The sequence below is a fragment of the Copadichromis virginalis genome, linkage group LG16 (assembly GCF_057382275.1).
Source record: "Copadichromis virginalis isolate Kocher_CV1m ecotype Utaka linkage group LG16, C_Virginalis_male_GT1.1, whole genome shotgun sequence".
Taxonomy (NCBI): domain Eukaryota; kingdom Metazoa; phylum Chordata; class Actinopteri; order Cichliformes; family Cichlidae; genus Copadichromis; species Copadichromis virginalis.
This window is the reverse complement of record NC_140633.1, coordinates 41056516-41082317: the sequence shown is the minus strand read 5'-3', so window position 1 is coordinate 41082317 and position 25802 is coordinate 41056516. Positions and strand designations below refer to the sequence as shown.

The 25802-nt window shown below is 44.7% G+C and overlaps 1 protein-coding gene across 19 annotated transcripts in view; it reads left to right on the top strand.

Moving 5' to 3' along the window:
• LOC146691423 (titin-like) overlaps positions 1–25802 on the top strand; it is a 175371-nt gene that overhangs the window by 78306 nt on the left and 71263 nt on the right. For all 19 annotated transcript variants that reach the window (XM_085434860.1, XM_085434849.1, XM_085434859.1 and 16 more), the window contains 48 exons: positions 643–766; positions 871–1137; positions 1239–1336; positions 1435–1603; positions 2129–2398; positions 2574–2840; positions 2925–3203; positions 3683–4091; positions 4370–4494; positions 4579–4845; positions 5114–5383; positions 5468–5767; positions 5864–6166; positions 6250–6437; positions 6536–6650; positions 6751–7038; positions 7202–7353; positions 9832–9979; positions 10084–10261; positions 10372–10493; positions 11145–11432; positions 11766–12062; positions 12153–12339; positions 12454–12569; positions 12697–12996; positions 13153–13452; positions 13558–13663; positions 13844–14040; positions 14194–14502; positions 14602–14880; positions 15105–15404; positions 15713–16015; positions 16112–16308; positions 16384–16567; positions 16979–17281; positions 19685–19984; positions 20335–20453; positions 20580–20757; positions 20888–21172; positions 21390–21683; positions 21817–22116; positions 22637–22818; positions 23148–23277; positions 23428–23618; positions 23878–24307; positions 24642–24947; positions 25179–25360; positions 25572–25701. In XM_085434860.1, coding sequence (XP_085290986.1) covers positions 643–766; positions 871–1137; positions 1239–1336; positions 1435–1603; positions 2129–2398; positions 2574–2840; positions 2925–3203; positions 3683–4091; positions 4370–4494; positions 4579–4845; positions 5114–5383; positions 5468–5767; positions 5864–6166; positions 6250–6437; positions 6536–6650; positions 6751–7038; positions 7202–7353; positions 9832–9979; positions 10084–10261; positions 10372–10493; positions 11145–11432; positions 11766–12062; positions 12153–12339; positions 12454–12569; positions 12697–12996; positions 13153–13452; positions 13558–13663; positions 13844–14040; positions 14194–14502; positions 14602–14880; positions 15105–15404; positions 15713–16015; positions 16112–16308; positions 16384–16567; positions 16979–17281; positions 19685–19984; positions 20335–20453; positions 20580–20757; positions 20888–21172; positions 21390–21683; positions 21817–22116; positions 22637–22818; positions 23148–23277; positions 23428–23618; positions 23878–24307; positions 24642–24947; positions 25179–25360; positions 25572–25701 — 11032 coding nt within the window. The remainder of the gene's footprint in view (positions 1–642; positions 767–870; positions 1138–1238; positions 1337–1434; positions 1604–2128; positions 2399–2573; positions 2841–2924; positions 3204–3682; positions 4092–4369; positions 4495–4578; positions 4846–5113; positions 5384–5467; positions 5768–5863; positions 6167–6249; positions 6438–6535; positions 6651–6750; positions 7039–7201; positions 7354–9831; positions 9980–10083; positions 10262–10371; positions 10494–11144; positions 11433–11765; positions 12063–12152; positions 12340–12453; positions 12570–12696; positions 12997–13152; positions 13453–13557; positions 13664–13843; positions 14041–14193; positions 14503–14601; positions 14881–15104; positions 15405–15712; positions 16016–16111; positions 16309–16383; positions 16568–16978; positions 17282–19684; positions 19985–20334; positions 20454–20579; positions 20758–20887; positions 21173–21389; positions 21684–21816; positions 22117–22636; positions 22819–23147; positions 23278–23427; positions 23619–23877; positions 24308–24641; positions 24948–25178; positions 25361–25571; positions 25702–25802) is intronic.

Here is a 25802-nt window from a genome sequence, read left to right as displayed (position 1 = left end):
ATTTATTTATTTATTTATTTATTTATTTATTATGACGTTTTTTCAGAATTTTAAATTTTTGGATATTTTTGAACAGTGTTTTTTAGCAGGTGAGTGTCTGAACCCAAATAATGAATTAATAAAGCTTAATTATGAATTAAAATCACGAATGAGTTTTATTTAAAAACACAAAGGAGTTGAATTCATTGCTGGAGAAAATGAGGTTAAAGTGGAAAAAGCAGCCCAGTGATAGAAACCTGCCCGTGTGTGAAAGAGAGCAGCTCGATCAGCTGAATAATAAATTAGTAAAGTGAAATTTATTCTGTTGATATGACCAAAGGTTTTCACTCATTTCTAAAAACACATCTGCAGAAAATTCTTAAATATTTTATTATGATGTAGCTTCTCAAAGTGAATCAAGGCTGGAAGTTTGTGGACAATAAAAAATAAAAACGGTATTTTTCCCTGATTTCATCAGTTTGACACTCGGAGTTATTCAGTCATCGCTCAGACTCGCCGCCTGTTAGCAAACGAACCAGAATAAGTGTAATTATTATTTATAATGATTATTTAAGTGACGGCCCTGTATCTGTGTCCATGGTGACGCGTTCAGCTCGTGTTCGTGTGCAAGTGTGACGCTCGCTTTGTTTTCGGTTCCTGCAGGTGAAGACTCGGGTGGCGGGCCGAGTTCACACTTTGACCGTCCGAGACGTGAACCTGTCGGAGGCCGGCGAGGTCAAACTTACTGCCAAGGACTTCCAGACTCAGGCTCAGCTTATCGTCAGAGGTACGGCACGCGCTCAGACTGGGCTCCGAGGATCGAGGACAAAGCATTTCTAACAGGAGGCTGTGGTTACCACCTGTTAACCACGTCTGTCTCTGTACCTTTAGAGCCAGCGGTTGAGTTCACAAAGCCTCTGGAGGATCAGACGGTGGAGGAGGAAGCCACGGCCACTCTGGAGTGTGAGGTTTCCCGTGAGAATGCTGAGGTACGATGGTTCAGGGAGGGACAGGAGCTCAGAAAGACCAAGAAGTACGACACCATCGTGGACGGACGCAAGAGAGCTCTGATCATTCACGACTGCTCTCCTGAAGATGCCAAGTTGTACACATGTGATGCCAAAGACTTCAAGACTTCTTGTTTCCTGGAAGTTACACGTAAGGACCTTAACCAGGCTTTAATCTTTCAAATCTGCTGTCGCACCTCCAGCTGAGGTAAAGCATAACTGTGCTCATGCTGTGGCCTTTTCCATTCACAGCTCCGTATGTTGAGTTTACAAAGCCTCTGCAGGATGTTGAGGTCAGAGAGAAGGAGTCTGCCAAGTTTGAATGTGAAGTTTCTCGTGAGTCTGCCAAGGTGAGCTCAGCAGGATGCAAACAGTCGCTGCTGTCCTGTCGATCAGACTGAAACCGCTCTCACACTCTCGACTAACCCTTGTGTCGTCATTTTTCAAGGTTCGCTGGTTCAAGGACGGTGGCGAGATCAGGAAAGGAAAGAAGTACGAGATCATCGCCAAGGGAGTCCAGAGAATCCTTATCATCCACAAGTCTGTGTTTGATGATGAAGCCGAGTACGAATGTGACGCGAGAACCTCCAAGACCTCTGGCATACTCACCGTCATCGGTGAGGAACATTATTCATCTATTTCAGGGGTAGGCAACTCCAGGCCTCGAGTGCCGGTGTCCTGCAGGTTTTAGATGTGTCCATGATCCATCACAGCTGATTTAAAGGGCTAAATGACTCCTCAGCATTTCTTGAAGTTCTCCAGAGGCCTGGTAATGAACTAACCATGTGATTCAGGTGTGTTGAACCCGGGGTGCAATCTAAAACCTGCAGGACACCGGCACTCGAGGCCTGGAGTTGCCCACCCCTGATTTATTTCATGTGTTTGATTCATGTTGAATTTCCAGTTTCACCAACCTTCCAATGAGAAAAAAAGTGACGTTTTTATTCATGTCAGCCACAGATGTTTGTTCTGCTGGAAAATAAAACGTCATTCACTGATGACGGTCAGCTTTCTAACCACTGCAGGAAATTTCTCTGCTGAAGAAATATTCTTGTAAAAACTATAAACATATGATTTTAGGCTCGACTTAATAGATGGATATTTCTCTGTAAATGAACTCCTGGTGCTCGTGTTTCCTTCAGAGGAGGCAGCCAGGTTTACAAAGAACCTGTCCAACGTGGAGGGAACAGAGACGAACACCGTGAAGATGATCTGCGAAGTGTCGAAGGCCGGCGCTGAGGTTACCTGGTATCGAGGGGACGAGGAGCTCCCAGAGGGAGGTCGCTACGACCAACAGACGGACGGACGCAAGAGGATCCTGATCATCCGGGACCTGAGGATGGAGGACGCTGGTGATTACAACTGCAGGCTGAGTCCCACCATCAGGACATCCGCCACGCTCAAACTCAACGGTAAAACACGTCGCTTACTTTTTGATTTTATAGAAGAAACTGAAGTCACCAATTACCTACCCGAGTCATTATTTTCTTTGTAATGATTTCAAAAGCAATCTGAAGAGCAAAACAAAGAACGTGGAGAAATCCACTAATCCACCAAACCTTAACTCCGCCTTCTTCTCCTTTGCAGAACTGGCAGCCGAGTTCCTCGCTCGGCCTCAGAACCAGGAAGTGGTGGAGGGCGAGAAGGCAGAGTTCTCCTGCTCTGTCTCCAAAGACACCTACGAAGTAAAATGGTTCAGAGGAGACAAAGAGATAGAAGCTGGAGACAAGTACGGCATCATCAGTGAAGGAAAACGAAGAGCTCTTATTGTGAAAAGCTGTGAGCTGAAGGATGAGGGAGGCTACACTGCACACATTGGCACTGTTAAAGCCGTGGCAGATCTGCTAGTGATCGGTAAGACACTTATGGTCTTTGTCATATCTTATTACAGATTTCAGAATGCAGGTTTGGTTTTATTAAGTTTGAATTCTGTTTTAGAAAAACTGAGGATCATAACTCCGATCAAAGACACCGAGGTGAAGGAGGGAGGCGAGATCGTGTTTAACTGCGAGACCAACACGGAAGGAGCGAAGGCCAAGTGGCTGAAGAATGAGGAGACCATTTTTGAGAGCAGCAAGTACATGATGGCTCAAAGGGACAACGTCTTCTCTCTGAGGATCAGAGACGCCCAGAAGGCTGATGAGGCCGTCTATACCGTCAGCCTGACCAATCACAGAGGAGAGCTCGCCAAGTGCACTGCCAGCGCTAAAGTGGCAGGTGAGTGGGCAGTAACAGTATCTGAGTGAAGTTACAGGCTGGATTTGACTCTTTAATGAAACCAGGGCCAGCTTCCTGAGTGCTGAGTGCTTCTTTAGTTGTTCTTGTGACTCTACTGTACACACAGCCTTATTTTATTATCTGTATATGGCTCACAGTAATGTTGAAACATATTTAGGAGTTTATACAACGGCTGTCTCCATTATGTTTAATATTATAGCACCTTTTGGCAGGTCAGTGTCCTAAACCTGTTCTCAGTAATCGCAGACGTGACTCTGAAAGACAGATGGATGTGTCAGCTTTGTTATAAAGCAAAGAAAGCTGAAAATCATCTGAAGAATTCAGAATAACTGAAGTTCTGTTTCTTCCAAGAGTATCAGGACGTTTGATCCAAAGCAGCCGTTTCTTGCTCAGTGACTTTGTTGCACGTACTCCTTTGTTTCTTTACGTTCACCCTGAAATCATTTGGTCCTCCACAGAGGAGAAACTGAGGTTCTTGGAGCCAATCGAGGACAATGAGACTCAGGAGAAGAAGACCGTCAGCTTCGTCTGTAAGGTGAACAGGCCCGGGGCGACGGTGAGGTGGCTGAAGGCTGGTCAGGAGGTGACACTCAGCAAACGCATCGTCTACAGAGTCGATGGCCTGAAGCACAGCCTGACCGTTAAGGACTGCATCATGGAAGACGAGGGCGAGTACACGGCCGTGGTCGGAGATGACAAATGTGCAGCTGAGCTGATCATTAGCGAGGCACCCACAGACTTCACGGCACAGCTCAAAGACCAGACCATTACAGAGTTCGAGGATGCAGAGTTCACTTGCAAGCTGAGCAAGGAGAAGGCTGCCGTCAAGTGGTACAGGGAAGGACGAGAGATTCGAGCGGGCCCCAGGTATGACATATCTGCGTCTGCTGTTGTTTCGATCCAAAGGAACACAAATCAAATGCTAATCAACCAAGAAAATATTCAGAAAGTTAAAATTTGGGATACGTGGTCATGACAGAGGATTACAAAAGCCTGAAGCTTCTGGGACCTTGTGTTACCTTTGATTTAAAATAAAGTGCAGTGGTGTACAGAGGCAAAATTACACAGCTGATGCTGTTATCTAAGTCTTATAGTATCATATACATGACTGTACCAAGTTCCTGATGTTTGTTGTGTTTTTACAGATATCAAATGGAAAAAGAAGGAAAGACGTGCAGACTGATCATTAAGGTGTGCAGGCCTGATGACGAGTGTGAATATGCCTGTGGTGTGGATGAGAGGAGGACGAGAGCGAGGCTCTTTGTTGAAGGTGAGATGTTTGTTTCTTTTTGTCTTCAAAAGCAAAGATTTATTCGACGAATCTTCTTGTGAGATGTGTTTTTATGTTGCGCAGAGACCCCAGTGGAAATCATCAGACCACCGCAGGACGTGTTCGAACCTCCGGGTTCAGACATCGTGTTTGAGGTGGAGCTCAACAAAGACAGGGTGGAGGTGAAGTGGATGAGGAACAACATGATCATCGTCCAGGGAGACAAATACCAGATGATCAGCGAGGGTAAAGTCCACAGACTGCAGGTCTGTGAAATTAGACCCAGAGATCAGGGAGAGTACAGGATCGTGGCCAAAGACAAGGATGCCCGAGCCAAGCTGGAGCTGGCAGGTGAGTCAACTTCACATGCAAACAGGTAGTGAAACGCATTTCAAGAAATGTTAAAGAAATCACTGATTTAACAGACTTTTAGAAAGTTGTAAACAAACAAATCTTTTCTTGACACTTTATGAAGCATCCAAGTTGTTTTGGGAATATAGTTGTAGACGCAAAGCATAACATGCAGTTTTATTTTAAGATGATATCCACCAGTTTGGACTGCTCTGTGTTATGCAGGGCGAATTAAACAGTACAAATTTCTCCTCTGTCTCTCCTGCAGCTGTTCCAAAGATTAAAACCACCGACCAGAACCTGGTGACAGATGCCGGTAAACCCTTTGTCATGACTGTGCCTTATGACGCGTACCCTCGTGCTGATGCCGAGTGGTTTTTTGAAGGCACCAGTCTTCCTGTCCAGAATATTGACACCTCTTTGGACAAGACCGAGTACCGCCTGAAGAGCCCTGCCAAGGAGGACCAGGGCCGGTACAAGGTGGTAATTAAGAACAAGCATGGTGAGGGTGAAGCCTTTATCAACCTGGATGTGATTGGTGAGTCTGTGATCAGATAACTGCTCAGTCCTCTGTCGGAGGATATCACCAGAGTTTCTGAGTGTTGTCCTGGTGGTTTTCCAGATGTACCGGGACCCATCAAGAACCTGAGAGTGGTTGACACTGTTGATGGCGAGGTCAGTTTGGCCTGGGAGGAACCTGAGAATGACGGTGGCAGCAAGATTATCGCCTATGTTGTAGAAAGACGGGATGTGAAGCGCAAGACCTGGACTGTGGCTACAGACCGTGCTGACACTCCAGAGTACTGTGTCAGTGGCCTGCAGAAGGAATCCTTTTACCTCTTCAGAGTCTGTGCTCGAAACAGAGTTGGCAGCGGACCCGCTGTTGCAACCGAAGATGCCGTCCAGGCCAAAAACAAGTTTGGTAAGCAACACCCCGAGATCCCCGCTCCACTAATCCTAACCCCATCTCCACAGTCGTCCTAATCATGTCCGTCACATTTTTGTTTCCTAACTTTAGATGTTCCAGATGCTCCTGAAAATGTTGCAGTAGAGTCAGTGAACAAGTTTGGTGCCACCATCACTTGGGAGCCCCCCAAGTTTGACGGTGGCTCTGAGATCACTGCTTATGTGATTGAGCTCCGTGACAGAACATCTGTTAAGTGGGAGGCAGCCTTAGTCTGTGCTGCCAATGACCGCTTGGCTATGCTGAACGACGTGGTGGAGTACAAGGAGTACATCTTTAGAGTCCGAGCAGAGAACAAGGCTGGCATCGGCAGGCCCAGTGCTGCCACCAACCCCGTCAAGATCATGGATCCCATCGGTGAGCTCACTCTCAATGTTTCTATCTAAGTCCTGTGTAGAAATATCAAACAGTCTGATTTTGCTCATGTCTTGTGCCCACAGAGAGGCCGAGCCCACCTCTGAACCTGAACTTTAGTGACCAAATCAAGACAGCAGTCACGTTGACCTGGGAGACGCCCATAAACAACGGTGGCAGCATGATTACAGGATACATCATTGAGAAATGTGAGGACGGCTCTGACAAGTGGCTCCGCTGCAACGCCAGACTGTGTCCTGACCTCTCCTACCGGGTATGCAGCCAACCTGAAGAGTCTGCCTTTATTCTGATTCAACCTCAGCGCAGTTACATTTTTCTTCCTGGTCTGGATTGTTTTGTTGTTTTCTTCAGGTGTCTGGACTAAAACCTGGTCAGAAGTACCTCTACAGAGTTTGCGCTGAGAATGCCGCCGGTGTCTCCGATCCAGCCGAGCAGCTGGGACCACTGCTTGCCGATGATCCTCATTGTGCGTGCAACAAGCATAAACTCAACCAACCACTTCTTCTTTATAAATCCAAGTAGTTCACTGGATGTGCTTTCACAACCAAATGTTTCTCTCTTGGCAGTTGGTCCAACCTTTGATCTGAGTGGCTTCAGGAAAGGCCTGGAGGTGATTGTTCCTCAGCCTCTAACAATTAGAGTTCCCATTACTGGATACCCAACCCCTGTGGCCAAGTGGACCTTTGGCGAGAAGGAGCTGACCCCAGCGGATGAGCGTGTCTCCATGGTGACGAAGCCTACGCACACGGAACTGACGATATCTCCTAGTGTTCGTCCAGACAAAGGCATCTACACCCTGCAGCTGGAGAACGACGTATCCTCTGTCTCTGGAGATATTGATGTCAACGTCATCGGTAAGAACCCATGACCATGTGATCAAGTTTAGCAATGATGGTGCTTATTTTAATAGACAGCTCATTTTATTGTGGTACAGAGACGTCTGTTACCCCCAAATCATCTAGAAACAAACCCAAAAGAAGAAAACTGATGGAAGTCTTTTTCATCTTATTTTCCCAGCATGCCCCAGTGCTCCGAAGGACTTCAAAGTGGCTGAAGTGACCCGTCAACATGTCCACTTGATGTGGGAGGCACCTGAACACGATGGAGGAAGTCCAGTGACACACTATCAGATTGAGAAGAGAGAAGTTTCTCGCAAGACATGGGCCAAGGTACTTTCAGCTCATTTCAGTAATGTCATCTTTGGCGCTGTACGTAATAAAAATATTTCAGCTCATCACAAAATGTAAACTGAGTGAATTACCTGGTTTTGTGTGAAAAAGTAACCGCCTTCTAAAAATAATACATGAATGTGCAGCTCCTTTCTGAGCTACCAACGAAAAGTTTTAGAGGTTTTCAGATGGTGCAAAATGCAGCTGCTTGCTTTTTAACTAAAACTGGAAAATTTGAGCACATTCGAGCAGATTCTAAGCTGCTCACCTACGAGGCTTTCACTGGTTTGGCACCTTCATACCTCTCTAATCTTTTGCACCTTTACAGTGGGGCAAAAAAGTATTTAGTCAGCCACCGATTGTGCAAGTTCCCCCACTTAAAATGATGACAGAGGTCAGTAATTTGCACCAGAGGTACACTTCAACTGTGAGAGACAGAATGTGAAAAAAAAATCCATGAATCCACATGGTAGGATTTGTAAAGAATTTATTCGTAAATCAGGGTGGAAAATAAGTATTTGGTCACCTCAAACAAGGAAAATCTCTGGCTCTCACAGACCTGTAACGTCTTCTGTAAGAAGCTTTTCTGTCCCCCACTCGTTACCTGTATGAATGGCACCTGTTTGAACTCATCATCTGTATGAAAGACACCTGTCCACAGCCTCAAACAGTCAGACTCCAAACTCCGCCATGGCCAAGACCAAAGAGCTTTCGAAGGACACCAGGAAAAGTATTGTAGACCTGCACCAGACTGGGAAGAGTGAATCTACAATAGGCAAGCAGCTTGGTGTGAAAAAATCAACTGTGGGAGCAATCATCAGAAAATGGAAGACATACAAGACCACTGATAATCTCCCTCGATCTGGGGCTCCACGCAAGATCTCATCCCGTGGGGTCAAAATGATCATGAGAACGGTGAGCAAAGATCCCAGAACCACACGGGGGGACCTGGTGAATGACCTGCAGAGAGCTGGGACCAAAGTAACAAAGGTCACCATCAGTAACACACTACAACGGCAGGGAATCAAATCCCGCAGTGCCAGACGTGTTCCGCTGCTGAAGCCAGTGCATGTCCAGGCCCGTCTGAAGTTTGCCAGAGAGCACATGGATGATACAGCAGAGGATTGGGAGAATGTCATGTGGTCAGATGAAACCAAAGTAGAACTTTTTGGTATAAACTCAACTCGTCGTGTTTGGAGGAAGAAGAATACTGAGTTGCATCCCAAGAACACCATACCTACTGTGAAGCATGGGGGTGGAAACATCATGCTATGGGGCTGTTTTTCTGCCAAGGGGACAGGACGACTGATCCGTGTTAAGGACAGAATGAATGGGGCCATGTATCGTGAGATTTTGAGCCAAAACCTCCTTCCATCAGTGAGAACTTTGAAGATGAAACGAGGCTGGGTCTTCCAACATGACAATGATCCAAAACACACCGCCCGGGCAACAAAGGAGTGGCTCCGTAAGAAGCATTTGAAAGTCCTGGAGTGGCCTAGCCAGTCTCCAGACCTCAACCCCATAGAAAATCTGTGGCGGGAGTTGAAAGTCCGTGTTGCTCGGCGACAGCCCCAAAACATCACTGCTCTCGAGAAGATCTGCATGGAGGAATGGGCCAAAATACCAGCTACTGTGTGTGCAAACCTGGTAAAGACCTATAGTAAACGTTTGACCTCTGTTATTGCCAACAAAGGTTATGTTACAAAGTATTGAGTTGTATTTTTGTTATTGACCAAATACTTATTTTCCACCCTGATTTACGAATAAATTCTTTACAAATCCTACCATGTGGATTCATGGATTTTTTTTTTCACATTCTGTCTCTCACAGTTGAAGTGTACCTCTGGTGCAAATTACTGACCTCTGTCATCATTTTAGGTGGGGGAACTTGCACAATCGGTGGCTGACTAAATACTTTTTTGCCCCACTGTATGTTCCATCTCGTGCGCTCCCATCTCAGGACTCTGGCCTTCCAAAGGTTCCTAAAGCCAGAAAAAAGACAGTTGGGGAGCGTGCTTTTTCTTTTCGTGCCCTGTTTTTGTGGAACAACCTCCCTCAAGATATTAGGCAGGCTGATCTGTGGAGGGTTTTAAAGCTAAGTTGAAGACACACTTGTTCAGCCTATCCTACAGGTCTTAATTCTTTGCCTATTAGTTTTTTAAATGTTTATCATTTTTAACTCTGCTTATGTTTTTAACTTGTGTTGCTATGTATCACTTTTATTTATTTATCTCTTTATTTTCAAATCGCTGTACAGCACTTTGTTTGAAAGCGCTTTATAAATAAAGTTATTGTTATTGTTAGCAGCAGTGTTGTTAGGTTTCAGGGCCTGGCTCAAACATGGCACGTGACATGTTGGCTTTTTTATTTTTAAAAACAGAAAACATCACTTCCACAGTGTGAAATAATGTTCACAGACCCAGAAGTCTACCCAGGTCTGAGTTTATTTGCTCAGCAGTGACAGTGACATTTTTCCAGGTGGCTGCTGGCGTCCTTGACCTGGAGCACACGGTAACAGACGTGATTGAAGGAAAGGAGTATCTGTTCAGCGTCTCTGCATGCAACAAGTGCGGACCTGGAGAGCCAGCCTACATCGATGAGCCCATCAATGTCTCTTCTCCTGCAAGTGAGTGTTTTTACACTTCATGTGAAATTAATTGTCTTTGAGTGGAGAAACTGACAGATAACTAGAATCTCACCTGTTTCACGTTCACGTATTTTCTCCTGCAGCTGTACCTGATCCACCTGAGAACCTTAAGTGGCGCGATAAGAGTGCCAAGTCCATTTTCCTGTCCTGGGAGCCTCCAAAATACGATGGTGGTGCCCATATTAAAGGCTACGTGGTGGACAAGTGCCAGCGTGGTACAGACAAGTGGGAACCCTGCGGTGATCCCCTCCCTGAACTCAAGTAAGACTTAAGAACTTGTAACTGCCGGTTAAGTTTTTTGGGCCACACGTTATTAGTGTCCTGTCTTTATTTTGGTACAGCTGGATATATTATATGATTTGAACTCACAGGTTCCAGGTTACCGGCCTGGTCGAGGGCCAGTGGTACGCCTACAGAGTCAGAGCTTTTAACAAGCTGGGAGCCAGCCGACCTTGCAGGGCTACCGATGAGATCCAAGCTGTGGACGCTAAGGGTAGGACGGGTTGTGCTCTTCCAGACAGTCACATGACGCTGCAGCCACACACTGCACAAAAAGTGCAGCAGTATAATTTATTTTTGTAATGGATTCTGCAGACTCACTCAGAAATGTGCAGCATCTCTCAGTGATACAGGAGCAAATCTTTCTTATGACAAATAAAAGAATAAGTGAGAATGTGTGGATTTTAAGGATATTACCATCAAGGTTTCAGGCATAGTTGTGATAATATAATATAAGACACATTTCATTTCTCCAAAAGGTGGAAATTCATTTGTTAAAGCAGAACAATTTTATAACTAATTGGCTTAAATAAGCAAAATTATATATAGTTCAGCCAAATAAAATGCAGTATGGCACATATCTGCCGAGAATACACAGTTTTGCATGAACAGTATTTAGAAAAAAGGAAAAAATATATATATTTAATGTACAAATATACAAATCTGGGGAAAAGAGGAATTAAATACATAAATAAATGGTGTTATGTATTTACAGTTTGGGTTATTGCATGTAAAATTAAATATTGGACAGTTGTGAGTTATTGAGGGGAAACTGAAATGAACATATATTTATAGAAGCACAAATTGAAATGAAACACAGTAATGAAGTTGGGACAACTGTGACTATGTTTAAAAATTCCTACAGAACCTCCTGAGATCCAGCTCGATGTGAAGTTGCTGGCTGGATTAACCACCAGAGCTGGCAGCAAGATTGAGCTTCCTGCAGATGTGAAAGGGAAGCCCGATCCCCGGGTGAAGTGGACCAAAGCAGACGTGGTCCTGCGGGCTGATAACCGCATTGCCATCGACACCCAGCCAGGACACTCGAAGGTTTCCATTGACAACACCACCAGAGGAGACACCGCCACCTACATCATTGAGGCAGTCAATGCCTGTGGACGAGCCACTGCCACTATTGATGTCAACATCCTGGGTACAAAAGCTGATTTCTTATCGTAGAAGACAAATGATAGCTGTGATGGCAATGAAAACATGAGAGTAAACTTCCTTTACTGTAGAAATCCTAGAGTTCCTTACAGCTACAGGATTTTCATGCTACCAGGTGATTTTAAGTTAGTCAGAAAATGGGAAAAGCATCTCCTTTTTTGATTAAAGATATGAAAATAATCTTAGCATAACATACTGGACAGACCATTTTATAGGGTTATCCTATATCGCCGAGCCTGCTAAGCAGTTGTGGCACCTCCAGATGTCTTGCATTACCATTATCTTGGTTATGATTTTAATTTTGGCCCCTCCTCTTTAGATAAACCGGGCCCTCCAGCTGCTTTAGATATCTCTGAAATCACCAACGAATCCTGCGTCCTGGCCTGGAACCCTCCCAGAGATGATGGTGGGTCTCCCATCACCAACTACATTGTGGAAAGTCGTCAGACTGACAAGGAGGAGTGGGTCAAGCTGTCAGCCACGGTGAAGCACACCACCTTCAAGGCCACCAAACTCACAGCATTGAAAGAGTACATTTTCAGGGTCAGTGCTGAGAACCAGTATGGCATTGGTGAACCTGCAGAGCATGTGCCAATCACTGCCAAGTATTCCTTCGGTACGTTGTTTTATACTACTCTCCGGTGATTTATTTCCAGCCTGTGCAGGTGAACCGTAGATAAATCCTTTTATTTTTCATCTGTTTCAGATCCTCCGGGTCCCCCAACCAGAATCACTCCCTCTGACATCGCCAAGGACGCTGTCACTCTGACCTGGTTAGAGCCTGACGAGGATGGCGGTAGCCCCATCACTGGATACTGGATTGAGAAGTTAGATCCGGAGAGTGACAAGTGGATCAGATGTAACAAACTACCCATCACGGACACAACATTCAGGTAACTAAGTACCTGAAGGTACAAGTGGCAGGAGTGATGGTGAAAGTCCTTCAGCTAACAGTGTGGACCATTTTTTTGTCAAGCATGTTTCTAACTTTGAATTTTGGGCTGCAGGGTAAAGGGTCTCACCGCCAAGAAGAAGTACCGCTTCCGTGTTCTGGCTGAAAATCTAGCTGGACCTGGAAACCCAAGTGCAGAGACTGATCCCATCCTCATCAAAGATCCTATTGGTATGTCACATGTCAGTCAATCTACTTAGGCTGAGTCAGATGTTGTGGTATCAAGATTATAATTTCCTTATTGCAAAGCACAGCACAAAGATCAGGAAATAAAAGTATTCATATAACTCTTCTTCAGATCCTCCATGGGCTCCTGGTAAACCTGTCATCAGGGACATTGCCAAGACCTCAGCCCTGTTAGGATGGACTCGTCCAGAGCACGATGGTGGGGCTAAGATTGAAGGCTACATCATTGAGTTCCAGAAGGCTGGAAGCGAGGAATGGATCAAGATTGCAGAGGATGTTCCTCAGACTGAGCATCAGCTGAAGGGTCTAATAGAAAAGCAAGAATACTCTTTCAGAGTCAGGGCCGTCAATAAGGCTGGTGAGAGCGAGCCCAGTGAGCCCAGCGACCCCGTGGTCTGCAAGGAGAGACTCTGTAAGTTGATACCAGTGTGAGCAGTGGGCAGCAAATGACGTCTGTAGAGGTTATAGACTATAAAATATAAGCTATCAAGAGTTGTTTTCATTTGGAAAACCATACGACCTTGAATTTAATTTTTTAAAGTAAAAGTCTTTGTGTTTGCTTCAATAGATCCTCCATCAGCTCCTCAGTGGCTGGAGGTGGCGAACATCACCAAAATTAACGCAGACCTAAAGTGGCAGCCTCCCAGCAGTGATGGCGGCTCACCCATCACCAACTACGTGGTTGAAAAGAGGGACGTGAGGCGGAAGGCGTGGCAGACTGTCGATACCACCGTCAAGGAACAGAAGTATACGGTTACCCCTCTCAACGAAGGATCGCTGTATGTGTTCCGGGTTGCTGCAGAGAATGCCGTTGGGATGGGTGAATTTTGCGAGCTGGAGGATGCCGTTCTTGCCAAGGACACTTTTAGTGAGTTTTTTAAGTCAGCATTGGTCTTCCCCTTTTAATTTACTTCTTTGTGAAACCCAAGGAACCACTATCTCTACGTGTTAATGCTTTTCACTTTTTCTCCAGCAACTCCTGGACCTCCTTATGCACTGACAGTGGTGGAAGTCACCAAGAGACACGTGGAGCTAAAGTGGGAACCTCCCAATAGCGATGGTGGAAGACCAATAACAAAGTAAGACAAACTGCTGTAAAGCCATTCAGACGAGAACAATTATAGGACACTTTTTGGTGGGTTTTTCCATAAAGCAGCGCATTCAGGCTTTCAGTAAGAGAACTCTAAAGTGAGACAAAAGACGTGGTTTATCTCATACTGTTCAAGAGCTGTACTTGACAAACACCATCTGCCTAACAGGTATGTGATTGAGAAGAAAGAAAAGGTGGGAACTCGCTGGCTGAAGTGCTGCAAAACTCCGGACAGAAAGACTCAGTTCAAGGTAACGGATGTTGATGAAGGTTCAGAAGTGCAGTTCCAGGTCAGAGCTGAGAACGAGGCTGGAGTTGGAGATCCAAGTGAACCCACCGTGATTCTCACCATTGAAGATCCAACCAGTAAGATACTTTTAACTGTATTTCTTTATTCTTTTGGTGCTCAGTGTATTTAAGCAGGGATATCCCCCCAAAATAACCCCAACAATAATAAAATAAGGACAAAAAGTTGTTGACTTTCTGCAGATAAATGCATGAAACCTCCTTCCTCTCCAGGTGCACCATCACCTCCACTTGAAGTGGTCATCCCTGATGCCAGCAGGGAGCACATCAATGTCACCTGGAAGCCTCCGGTCAAGGACGGGGGTTGTCCTATCACTGGGTACCATGTGGAGGTGGCAGAAGCCCGTCCAGAACTAAAGTGGCTCAGGGTCAACAGCAGACCCATCAAGGAGCTAAATTTCAGGATAGATGATGGAATCAAACCTGAGAAAAAGTATGTCATTAGGGTTCGGGCCATCAACTCTGTCGGAGTCAGTGATCCCTCTGATGTCTCTGATAAGGTCGCCACCAAAGATCCTGACTGTAAGCAAGGACGGAATTCAACTTTAGAACTTCAGAAGAAGTGAACTTAAAGCACCGATAATACAAATCTAAGTAATAATCCTGTGTTCTTCTCACAAGGTGCTCCAACCATGGATTTGGAAGCAAAGGACGTGATAGTGGTTGAAGGTGAGAAGCTGCACCTGAATATTCCCTACAGGGCAATCCCGACACCCAAGATGGTTTGGCAGAAGGACACTGTGGAGTGTAAGGCCGGTGACCGGCTCTCCCTGACAGTGGAGATGAACAGCGCCCACCTGGAGCTGCTCAAGTGCAGCCGCGGTGATGCTGGCGCCTATGCCATCACTCTGGAAAACAGTCTGGGAACTGCCACTGGAACCGTCAATGTCAAAGTCATCGGTAAGGCGATTCGATGCTTAGGACATATAACGCTGTTAATATGCCGTTCAGTGATGGTGTCCTCTGCAAACCAAATTTAAAGTTTACCACCAACAATTTCCAAGTTTGGATTTAGATCCATTCTTAGTCTAAAAGTCCTCAAGCAGACTCACTATTCACTATCAGACACAGACACTCTGCAGCAATCTTCTTAAACAGTTTTGCTTCTTTCCCAAACCGTGTAGGACTCCCTGGTCAGTGTAAAACTATCACCTCCAGTGACGTCACCAAGAACAGCTGCAAGGTCAGCTGGGAAGCTCCAGAGGATGATGGCGGCACCCCCATTGTCAGCTATACCCTGGAGCGCCGTGAAGCGTCCAAAAAGACTTACATGCCTGTTATGTCAGGAGAAAATGTCCTAACAAGTACTGTCAAAGATCTCTTTGTCAACTGTGAGTACTACTTCAGGGTGAAAGCTGTCAACAAGGTCGGAGCGGGACAATATCTGGAGTTACAAAACCCGGTCATTATAGAGGAAATAAAACGTAAGTTTCATTTTATGTTCAACAACTAAAATCTGTTTTATTGCTTTGAGCATTAACATTACCATTTCAGATAAAGTTTAGTCTGAAAAAGCACATGAATACTTTCCAAACTATGCTGCAAGTGAAATGATCTTCATAAACTGTCCCGTCAATACAAAAATGAGGACCGATTTAGTCAGGTGATTCTGATACAGGACAACTGACAGGGGGTCCAAGCAGATCAAGTGTAACTCCTAAAATATGAGGCATAAACAACTGGAACATCAAAACATCAGACATTGACTCTGTTGTTAATATTGATTGCACAGAGAAACCAGACCCACCCATCCAAGTGGAGGCTCATGACCCAACGTCCAAGTCCATCACAGTCACCTGGAAGGCTCCAGACTACGATGGCGGCTGTCCCATCCAGGGCTACATCATAGAGAAGATCGAGAAGGACGGCGACCGCTACGAGAGGGTCACACCAAGCCTGGTCCCTGGTTTCTCCTACGTGGTGATGGGCCTAAAGGAGGACATGGAGTACCAGTTCAGGGTCAGAGCTGAGAATGCTGCCGGAGTCAGCGAGCCGTCACGCAGCTCACAGCCCATCAAGGCTGCAGACCCTGTTGGTGTGTGAAAGTCAAATGCGCTAACATCAGTGACTGTCACAAGTAAATGTGTATTTATGTTGGAGCTAACATGTCAAAATCGTTCATTCCTTGCAGAAAAACCCAAGGTCACCCTGCACGCCCGTGTTCAATCTGGGCTCTGCATCAAGAAAGGTGAGGAAATCTGCATTGACGCCTACATCTCTGGCTCCCCATATCCCAAAGTCACCTGGCTGAGAAATGATGAGGATGTCACCAAAGAGCCCACCAAGAAGTTCATTCCTGTTATCAAGAAGAAGAAGACCAAAGCCAAGGTTTGTGTCTTCACTGAGACATCTGAAAGTCCTGAATGTTTCAAGTGTTTCAACCTTTCTGATTTCTTGCTGCAGGTTCCAGAACCAGAGGAGGAGTTTGTGACTCCCCTGCGTGAGCGTCTGGGTATAGACCAGACCAAGAAGGGACAATCTGCACTGATGATCCGTGATGCCGTCAGAACCGATCACGGCAGCTTCACTATCAAGGTGGAAAACACACATGGTGTTGCCACCGCTTCCTGCGTCGTCAACGTCCTAGGTAATAAAGTTTACCGATTAACTGGAGGCCACATGATTAGATTTCATAACTGGTATATTCACACAGTTAAAAGCGTCTGTGAGCTTCTCCATTATATGCAAGGAATCACAACAGATCCACATATTTAACTTTGGCACAGTGTTTCTGACATAAGCCTACCTGGGATTCTTTCTTCTCCCAAGTTTGATTCAGAAATTGACTTCAGTTCAGATTTTTTTCTTATAGAACCAATTCTTAACAACAGTCGGCTCAAACCACTTTTCAGGTAGGGAGTGCAATATCAAAGAGAAAACCTCAACAATCTTGATTAGGCAAACATGTTTACTACAGAGCCGCTAGCAGAGTTAAACAATTATTCATTTCCAAAATGCCATTGAGATTAAACATTGGCTTGACTGTCTTGTATTGCAGACAAACCTGGTGCTCCGATTAACTTCACCTTTGATGAGATCAGGAACACGTCGGTCATCTGTAACTGGGAGCCTCCTGAGGATGATGGTGGCAGCGAGATCCTGAACTACATTCTGGAGAAGAAAGACAACAAGAAGGACGAGACTGGCTGGATCACCGTCACTTCTACCCTGAAGGGCACCAGCTGCCCCGTCACCAAGCTCATCGAAGGGAAGGAGTACATCTTCAGAGTCACTGCTGAAAACAAGTATGGCTGTGGTCCACCGTGCATCTCCGAACCACTCGTCGCCAAGAACCAGTTCAGTGAGTAAAAGCATAAAAATAATAAAGACTGTGATGACTGATAACAATCAGCTGTAAAAAAACAAACAAACTTCAAAAGTAATTATACCTCCTTTTTTTAATGTAATTTAGTGGTAATTTAACGGTGTCACAATAACGTATTTTGGACTTTAAAAATATAAAAAATACACAAATTTCTTAAAATTGATTCTTTATATTTTGTAAGAATAATTTGCATTTATTAACAGATGCAAAAATGTCTGAATTACTGCAGTTACTGGTATTTCTTTAAAACATGTTCTATGTCACATATGAAAATAAGCATCTATGCAGTATGTAAATAAAATCAGTGTGTTATTTATAAATCTGTTTAGCTTTTATTTTTAATTATTTCATGTATTCAACATTTTGTGCTTTCAATTATAAGTAATTTTTTCCGTTCCGCAAAGGTTGATTCTGTTCATCTGGACATTTCAGCGGGAGAAACATTTTGTCACTCATCCAGGTGACGTCTTCAGTCTCAGCTGACTGCAGGTCTCAATCTTATAAACAGTACATTTGCATAATGACTGAAACCAGCCCACTGAAGGAACAATGGGCTGGGAGGTCAGTTCACTGATCATTAATATACAATTTGACATGATCATTGAACAACCACTGATCGATGGCCATGAGTCCCACTCACAGAGAGTTGAGGAATGGCTGCAATCACAGCATTGTAAGATGGAGACAGATGGACACTTAGGCCCCTCCTCGATTCAGAGATGGTCTTTCCCTTTTAAGTAAATGGCCTCCTCCTAAACGGTTGTCCTTCTCTCCTGGATCGGCTGGAGCTTTCTTTGACAAAAGTCCAGCTGGGATAACCACACTTACTCGGGGCCTTCTTGATGTTCTTCTGCCTCCCTGGCTGCTGTGTCAGTGGGGATGGTGTTCGCTCTGTGTTGTAGCGTCCTGATGTCACCCAGTTTGTGCTCCAGTGGATGATGAGAGTCAAACCTTAGATACTGATCTGTATGTGCAGGTTTACGGTACACGTCAGCTTGTAGATGTCCCCCATTACTGATGGAAATCTCACAGTCTAAGAAGGCTAACCTGCCACTGTTCATATCCTCCCTGGTGAATTTGATGTGTCGGTCCACCGAGTTAATGTGATCCGTGAAATGGGGAAAGTCCTGAGATTTGATTGTCACCCAGGTGTCATCCACATACCTGAACCAATGGCTTGGTGGTGTTCCAGGGTAGGATAGCAAAGCCCTCTTTTCCACTTCTTCCATGTACAAATTGGCCACGATGGGTGAAACTGGGAGCCCATGGCACACCCATGTTTCTGCCTGTAGCACTGACTCTTGTATGTGAAGTAGGTGGAATGAAGACACAGTTCCAAAAGCAAACTCTTAGGTTTATATTGTTGGATTGTCATTTATGCTTAGAAATATATAAGCGCTCATCTCGGGCATCTCCCTCATGCACGTCATCATACAAAGAGCTCTGGTGACTTGTTTTTGCTGTTGTAGTAGAATTGTCTCGTACCAGCAATAGGTCTGTGCTAGACAAACCTATCACAAACACACTTGGTCGATGCTGAGATTGATCCTGTTGCTGAGGTTGGGGTCATCCTGTAATCTCTTATGAACTACCTCCGGTGCTTCAGTGACTGGCACACAAGTGAAGAGAGATGTAACATCATACGAGACCATGGTTTGATCTGCCTCCATGATGGCATCTCTCACCTTCTCAACAAAATCCAGGGTGTAAGTGTCATCTGTCACCATCTTACATGCTGTGATTGCAGCCATTCCCCAGCTCTCTGTGAATGGGACTCATGGCCATGGATCAGTGGCTGTTGATCAGTGGTTGTTGATCGATTGTCAATGCATATTAATGATCATAAACTGATCACAGTCCATTGTTCATTCAGTGGTGCTGGTTTCAGTCATTGTACAAATGTGCTGTTTATAAGGTTGGAGACCTCAGGTCACCTGATGATGATGAAACGTTTCTCGCACTGAAAAAATCCAGGTGAACAGAATCAACCTTTTGGGATTTACTAGCTGGATGACTGAGTGTGCATCCAGACAATATTTCACATTATCCATTTTTAAATACTAAAAGTTAAATACATCCTTAAAATACTCATTAATTCAATTTTTAATGATCAGTTACAGGTTATAGTGAAGTTAAAAAATATGGAAACAATTTAACATGATTGACATAAACTGACTTTTAGTTTCTGTTAAAACAAATGATATGTTAAAGCAGTTGTTTTTCTTTATACAACCAGCAACATTGTTTGACTCTGGCACAATATGGCACAACCTTATGGCCATATTGTGAAGGTAACAATGAAGACATCTCTTCCCTGTGTTCGTCAAATGTGCAAAGACCGTTAAATATAAAGTCACCTATATTCTCCTTTGTGCTCAGGTCCTCCTGATGCTCCCAACACTCCCAGAGTCCACGAGGTGACGGCAAGCACCGCGCACATCTCCTGGCATGAGCCAAAGGACAATGGAAGCCCCATCCTGGGTTACTGGATCGAGAGGAAGGAGGTGAACAGCAAACACTGGACCAGAGTCAACCGAGCCCTCCTCAACTCTCTCGAGGTGAAGGTGACTGGCCTGATGGAGGGCTTGACCTACATCTTCAGGGTCTGTGCTGAGAATCTGGCTGGCCCCGGGCCCTTCAGTGATCCGACCGATCGCATTGTCGCCATGGATGAAATCCGTGAGTGCAATACCAAAAGAGAACTTCAAAGAGAAAGCTCACATTTTCTTAAGTGTAGCATCAGATTTTTTGGTTTGATCTACTTCTTTCTAGTCATCACACCTGAGATGAGTAAAGTTAACACATTCTTATGACCGATAAAGATGTTTCAAAAGTTGTCCTGCAAACTTTATTAAATCTTCAAAATCTTCATCGACAAGAAATTATTTTAGTCTTTTTAATTATCAAAATTATGAATGACACATTTCTCATAAATAGAGAAAACTGCATATATGCTGCTGAAGGAAGAACTTGATTGTGTAACAGTAAAGACCAAGTGCAGCCTATCATTGTTCCACTCTTCCACTCAGTGCCTCCTGGTCCACCAATTCCATGGATCGTGGACACCGGGAAGGACTCTGTTGTTGTGGCGTGGAAGCCCCCGCTGTACAATGGTGGTGGAGACATCCTGGGATACCACGTTGAGAAGGTCTGAAAAACTCTGTGAAGTAACCTCCTTGAATTACACATTTAATAATCAGTAAATCTCCAACTGTGGGTCTTTCTTAAGAATCATGGATGTGGACGTGGTCAAACTCTTGTGCTCTTGTCACAGGTTCTGGCCGGAGAGAAAGACTGGAGCCGCAGCACCGAGTTCAGGTGTAAAGAGCTGACGTACACTGTGACCGGCCTCACTGAGGGAGCAGATTATTATATCCGGGTTCTTGCAGTCAATGACGCAGGCCCAGGAGCTCCTGGTGTTACTGAACCCGTTACCGTCAAAGAGCCCCAAGGTACCAGAAGTTCTATTACAGGGGCAAGATGCACTTTTACATATGCATTTTTAATGTGGGACAGTGTTTATAACTGTGCCTCACAAAACAGATGGCTTTCCAGTTCTGATTAACGGCTTGTGTCCTGCAGAATCTCCTGTTGTGGATTTCGATGACTCTGTGAAGAACGGCGTCATGATTAGGGCCGGCGAGTCTCTGAGGCTTCCTGCTGTGGTCCGTGGTCGACCCCAGCCGGAGGTAAAATGGGCCAAAGATGAGGCTGAAATCGACAAAGAGAGGATGATTGTGGAGACCGTGGGGAAGAACAGTACATTGTTCATCAAGAAGGCTGTGAGGGCAGATCACGGAAAGTACCAGATCACCGGCACCAACAGCAGTGGGAGCAAGACCGCCGAAACAAGAGTGGATGTTATGGGTTAGTGTTACATAAATTCAGTTATTTTAGGACTAATAAACTTGCTTTTTGAACTCAGAACACAAATGTGCATTTTTTTCTTTTGCAATCCAGAAGCACGTTGTGGTCTTTGAAGGGAACGATAGAACTGACTTCAGATCAGACTTTACTGTTGAAATCTAAATTATGTGATAAAAACTGTTATGTTCACATGAAATATTTTTCCTGGTTCCTGCAGATGTTCCTGGGCCGGTGGTTGACTTGAAGGCTGTTACAGTTACCAAGAAGAACATCGTCCTCACCTGGTCTGACCCCGTGGATAATGGTGGCAGCGATATCATTGGTTATGAGGTGCTAAAGAAGGATGCCAATATGAAGCTCTTCCGCCAGCCCATTGAGACTGCATCCTGCAAGTGTGATGTCCAAGGCCTGCTGGCTGGCGAGCAGTATGATTTCAGAGTCATTGCCAGGAACAAGTATGGTGATGGACTTCCAGCAGACCTGGGTCCCATCTTAGCTGAGGATCCAAAAGGTGAGCTTACCAAATATGTCTTGATGCTGCTGTTAGCTCACACTTTAGGGCATTAATTAAGCCTGATGAAAAATTCAGTGGCCTGATGATCCAATTTTTTCAGTGATGGCTAAATTCTTTCAAAATGTTGCAGGTACACCATCTGCCCCAGAGAAACTGCACTACACCAACAGAAGCAAGAACACCATCACTCTGGCCTGGCAGCCTCCTCGCACTGATGGTGGCAGCCCCATCAGAGGATACTATGTGGAGAAGATGAGGTCTGACAGCACCGAGTTTGAAGTGGCCAACCGCAAGATCTTCACTGAGTGCTGTGGAACCATTGAGAACCTGTCGGAGAACCAGGAGTATGACTTCCGTGTCAAAGCCGTGAACGAGGTTGGAGAAGGAGATCCATCCAAAAGAATCACCGTCAAGATCCAGGATGATGAGAGTATGTTCAAAGTCTTAAGGTCCTATCACATTCACATGTGCAAAACCAATAGAAATAAAGCGTATAGCTGCGCAAAGTTCAAGCACAATATGAAGGAAAAGATTCTGTGCGCTTGAGTTTGAGCCTTCAACAGCTCTGCGGACCTCAGGAGGAAGGCAGTGTTGTGGAAAGGACACACTCTTCACTAGTCGGGATAGTTACAAAGCTTTCTTCTTTATGAATAAGTGATGCATGTTTTATGAAATATTTGAGCATAATACAACACGAACTCTCGTAGAGGATTTCAAATCAACGAGATGTTTTGAAATGATAAGCAGGCACGTTTATAGTACACGTAGAGTGGCTGCAAAAAACAGACTTCCAAGCAGAGGCCCCACAAATTTTGGGCCCTTGGCTTTAGTTAGCAGTCAGTGCAACACATGCCATATCTGATGTGAAAGGGCCTAAAGGTTATGATGATACTTTACTTTTGTCAGGCTGATAAAGATTTGACACAATTTCCCAATTTTGTTGGCCAAAGTTGCTCCCAGCATTACAATCTTGAAATTCATCAAGAGCAACGCCATCAATGTGAGGAAAGGCGCCGCCATCGACATCCCAGCAGAAGTGAGGGGACTTCCTCTGCCGACACTGCAGTGGATGAAGGATGACGTCGTGATCGAGAAGACCGATGAGGAGAAGATGACGATGGAGACTGAGGAGGTCAGAACTAGTTTTAGTTTTATGGTATTATTATTCAGTGGAGCTACTGGTTTCACAGGAAGAAGTTCCCACATTTATTTACTTATGCATGTACGTTTGCCTATGTTTTTGTGTGACGAATGAATTTAAGCCACACTGTTGTTCCTTTGTATCTATTTGTCATGTTGAATGTTGGAGCAATGGAGAACATTTTTTACTGTTTCATCATTGGCACAGTTAATATAAAAGCAAAATCCTGCTTTACAGAGGATGAACGGATCTCTGACCCTTCGCACTCTGGATTTTAGAAATAGTTAGATCCTCAACAAATTAAGTTGTTTTATCTTCAGGTGGACCGGACAACCATAAGGACGAAGATCGCCATCCCAGAAACCATAAGGCAGGACAAAGGCAGCTACAAGCTGGTTGCTGAAAACTGCCACGGGAAAGCTCAGCAGATCATCAAAGTCGAGATCCTCGGTAAAACCTAAAATTCTGTTTGTATAATTTTAATGGCTTGTGTTTAACACGGCATCTTTTCCAATGTTTCACGTTAAATATGCAGTATTTAAACATTATTTTTCATCCCGAATTGCTGAGCTGTACATGAATTTAACACTGCATTTTCAGACCGTCCTCTTCCTCCACGGAACATCGTGGTCTCAGACATCAAAGCAGACTCGTGCTACCTGACCTGGGACGCTCCAGAAGACAATGGAGGAAGCGAGATTACTAACTACATTGTTGAGCGCAGAGATGCAAGCAAGAAAAAGTCTGACTTTGATGTTCTCACCATCAACCTCATTGACAGGAGATATGGGGTAAGACTTGGCTGCAGAGCATGGATGCTACACAGACTTATTCAAAATGAATAATAATGAATCATTTTGTTGTATTAACGATAAAAGCAGTTTGTCTACAGACAAATACACAGGTCAAAACATTAAAAACTATTCCAGTAATCAAATAAGAAACGTTTCTGTTTTTATTAGAAATGTTATTATTATCAAAATAGTCCTACACAAACAGCTATTCATCCTTAATGCCTGATCAAGAACAAAATGTGTCCTGCTTCTTCAGGTGTACAAACTGGACTTGAATGGTAGCTACCAGTTCAGGATCAAAGCTGAAAACAAATATGGCGTCAGTGATGGCTGCGACTCAGAGAAAGTCCAGCTGCGGGATCCATTTGGTCTTCCTGGACCTCCACGTAATGCAAAAATTATTGCTGCTACAGCGACCACAATGACCGTGACTTGGGATCCCCCTCTGGACAACGGTGGTTCCACCATCCAGGGATATTGGCTGGAGAAGAGGGAACGTGGTGCTGTGTACTGGGGTCGTGTCAACCGAGCTCCAGTCACCAAACCGGCAGTGAAAGGCCTGCAGTACACCGTGCTGAAGCTCATAGAAGGAACAGAGTACCAGTTCAGGATTTCAGCCTGCAATGCTGCTGGTGTTGGACCGCCCAGCGAGGCCACAGAGTGCCGCTTTGCTGTGGATCCATGCAGTGAGTGACCCCAGAGCAGCTTTGTTAATCCATGATTCAGATTTAGACTGGAAGACAGAGATTTGGATAAAAACACTGCTTTATATTTTTGGGTTATTTTTTTGCGCTCTAATTTAGATGATTTCATATGAGTAAAACCAAAGTTCCCTTTTCATTCTGTAATAATGAAAGGACGCAGACACACCAATGGCTAAAATCTCCAAGACTAGGTAACTCACACGAAACCATTCTAGGTGATAGACAGCACTTCAGGTTCAAAATGTGCACATTGGATTATTAGGTAAAATAAAAAAGTCAAGTTAGACAGCCTGACCCCTCCGTTCTTCTTCCGTAGACCCTCCAAGCATACCTGGAAATCCTGAAATTAAAGACAAGACCAAGAACAGCGTCACTCTAACCTGGACCCCACCGGACAAAGATGGCGGGAGCCCGATCAAGGGTTACATTATAGAGGTTCATGAGGAGGGCTCTCCTGATTGGAGGAGAGTGAATCCTGCTGATAAGCTCCACCCCTCCACTGAAATCACTGTACCTGACCTGAAGGAAGGCAAGAAGTGCAAGTTCAAGATTTACGCGGTGAACTCTGCTGGAAACTCAGAGCCTGCTAGGACTGGTGACATCCTGGTTCAGGACATCCTGAGTAAGAGATACAAACACAGATAAGAACCTCTGTTTAATACAGACCTGGACATAACAGACATGTTTTCATTTTCACCAGAGGTTTAATATTCTCATTCTGATTTGTGCAGCATAATTCAATACCGATTTAAAAGCAGAGCTTACATTAAGGACAGGATCAAACAGGACAGTGTGCCATGTGTGTCATGAACTCAAGGAAGGCATGTATTCCTCCGATGTTTTTTCTCTCCAGTTGAGCCAACGGTGACTCTCGATGTGACTGCTCACGACCTGCTAAACTGTAGAGCAGGAACGACCATTAAGATTCCTGCCACCATCACCGGCCGACCCGTCCCCAAAGTCACCTGGACTTTCGATGGAACGGCTGAGACTGAGAAAAAGAACGATCTACACACTCTGCCGATTGACTCAGAGGTCAGACGTCCATATATTCTGTCCAAATGACATATTTTAATATTTTAAAATATATTCAGCTCATTCCTCTAAAGAAGGGTTTGAAAGATTATTCAGCCCTGATAATCTTAGAAGACAAAAACTTTACTGTTTTTATGGTTTGCAATCTGAATTATGGCTCAGCCAAGTTAGTGCTGAATGTGTTAAGGAGAGGGTGAAATTCTTGTCGCAGATCCATTCCACCGACACAACCTCAGTGATTGTGATCCCAGCCTGCAAACTAAACCACAGTGGCAGATACATTATCAACGCAGAGAGCCCTGCTGGACACAGAGTGGTCAAAGTCAGAGTCAGCGTCCTCGGTAAGGCTTTTCACACTGACACACCTGGCAGGGTGCTACAAAGTGTGTAATGACTACAATAGAAGTAAATATACAAATTAAAGAAGGATATGTTAATTAAG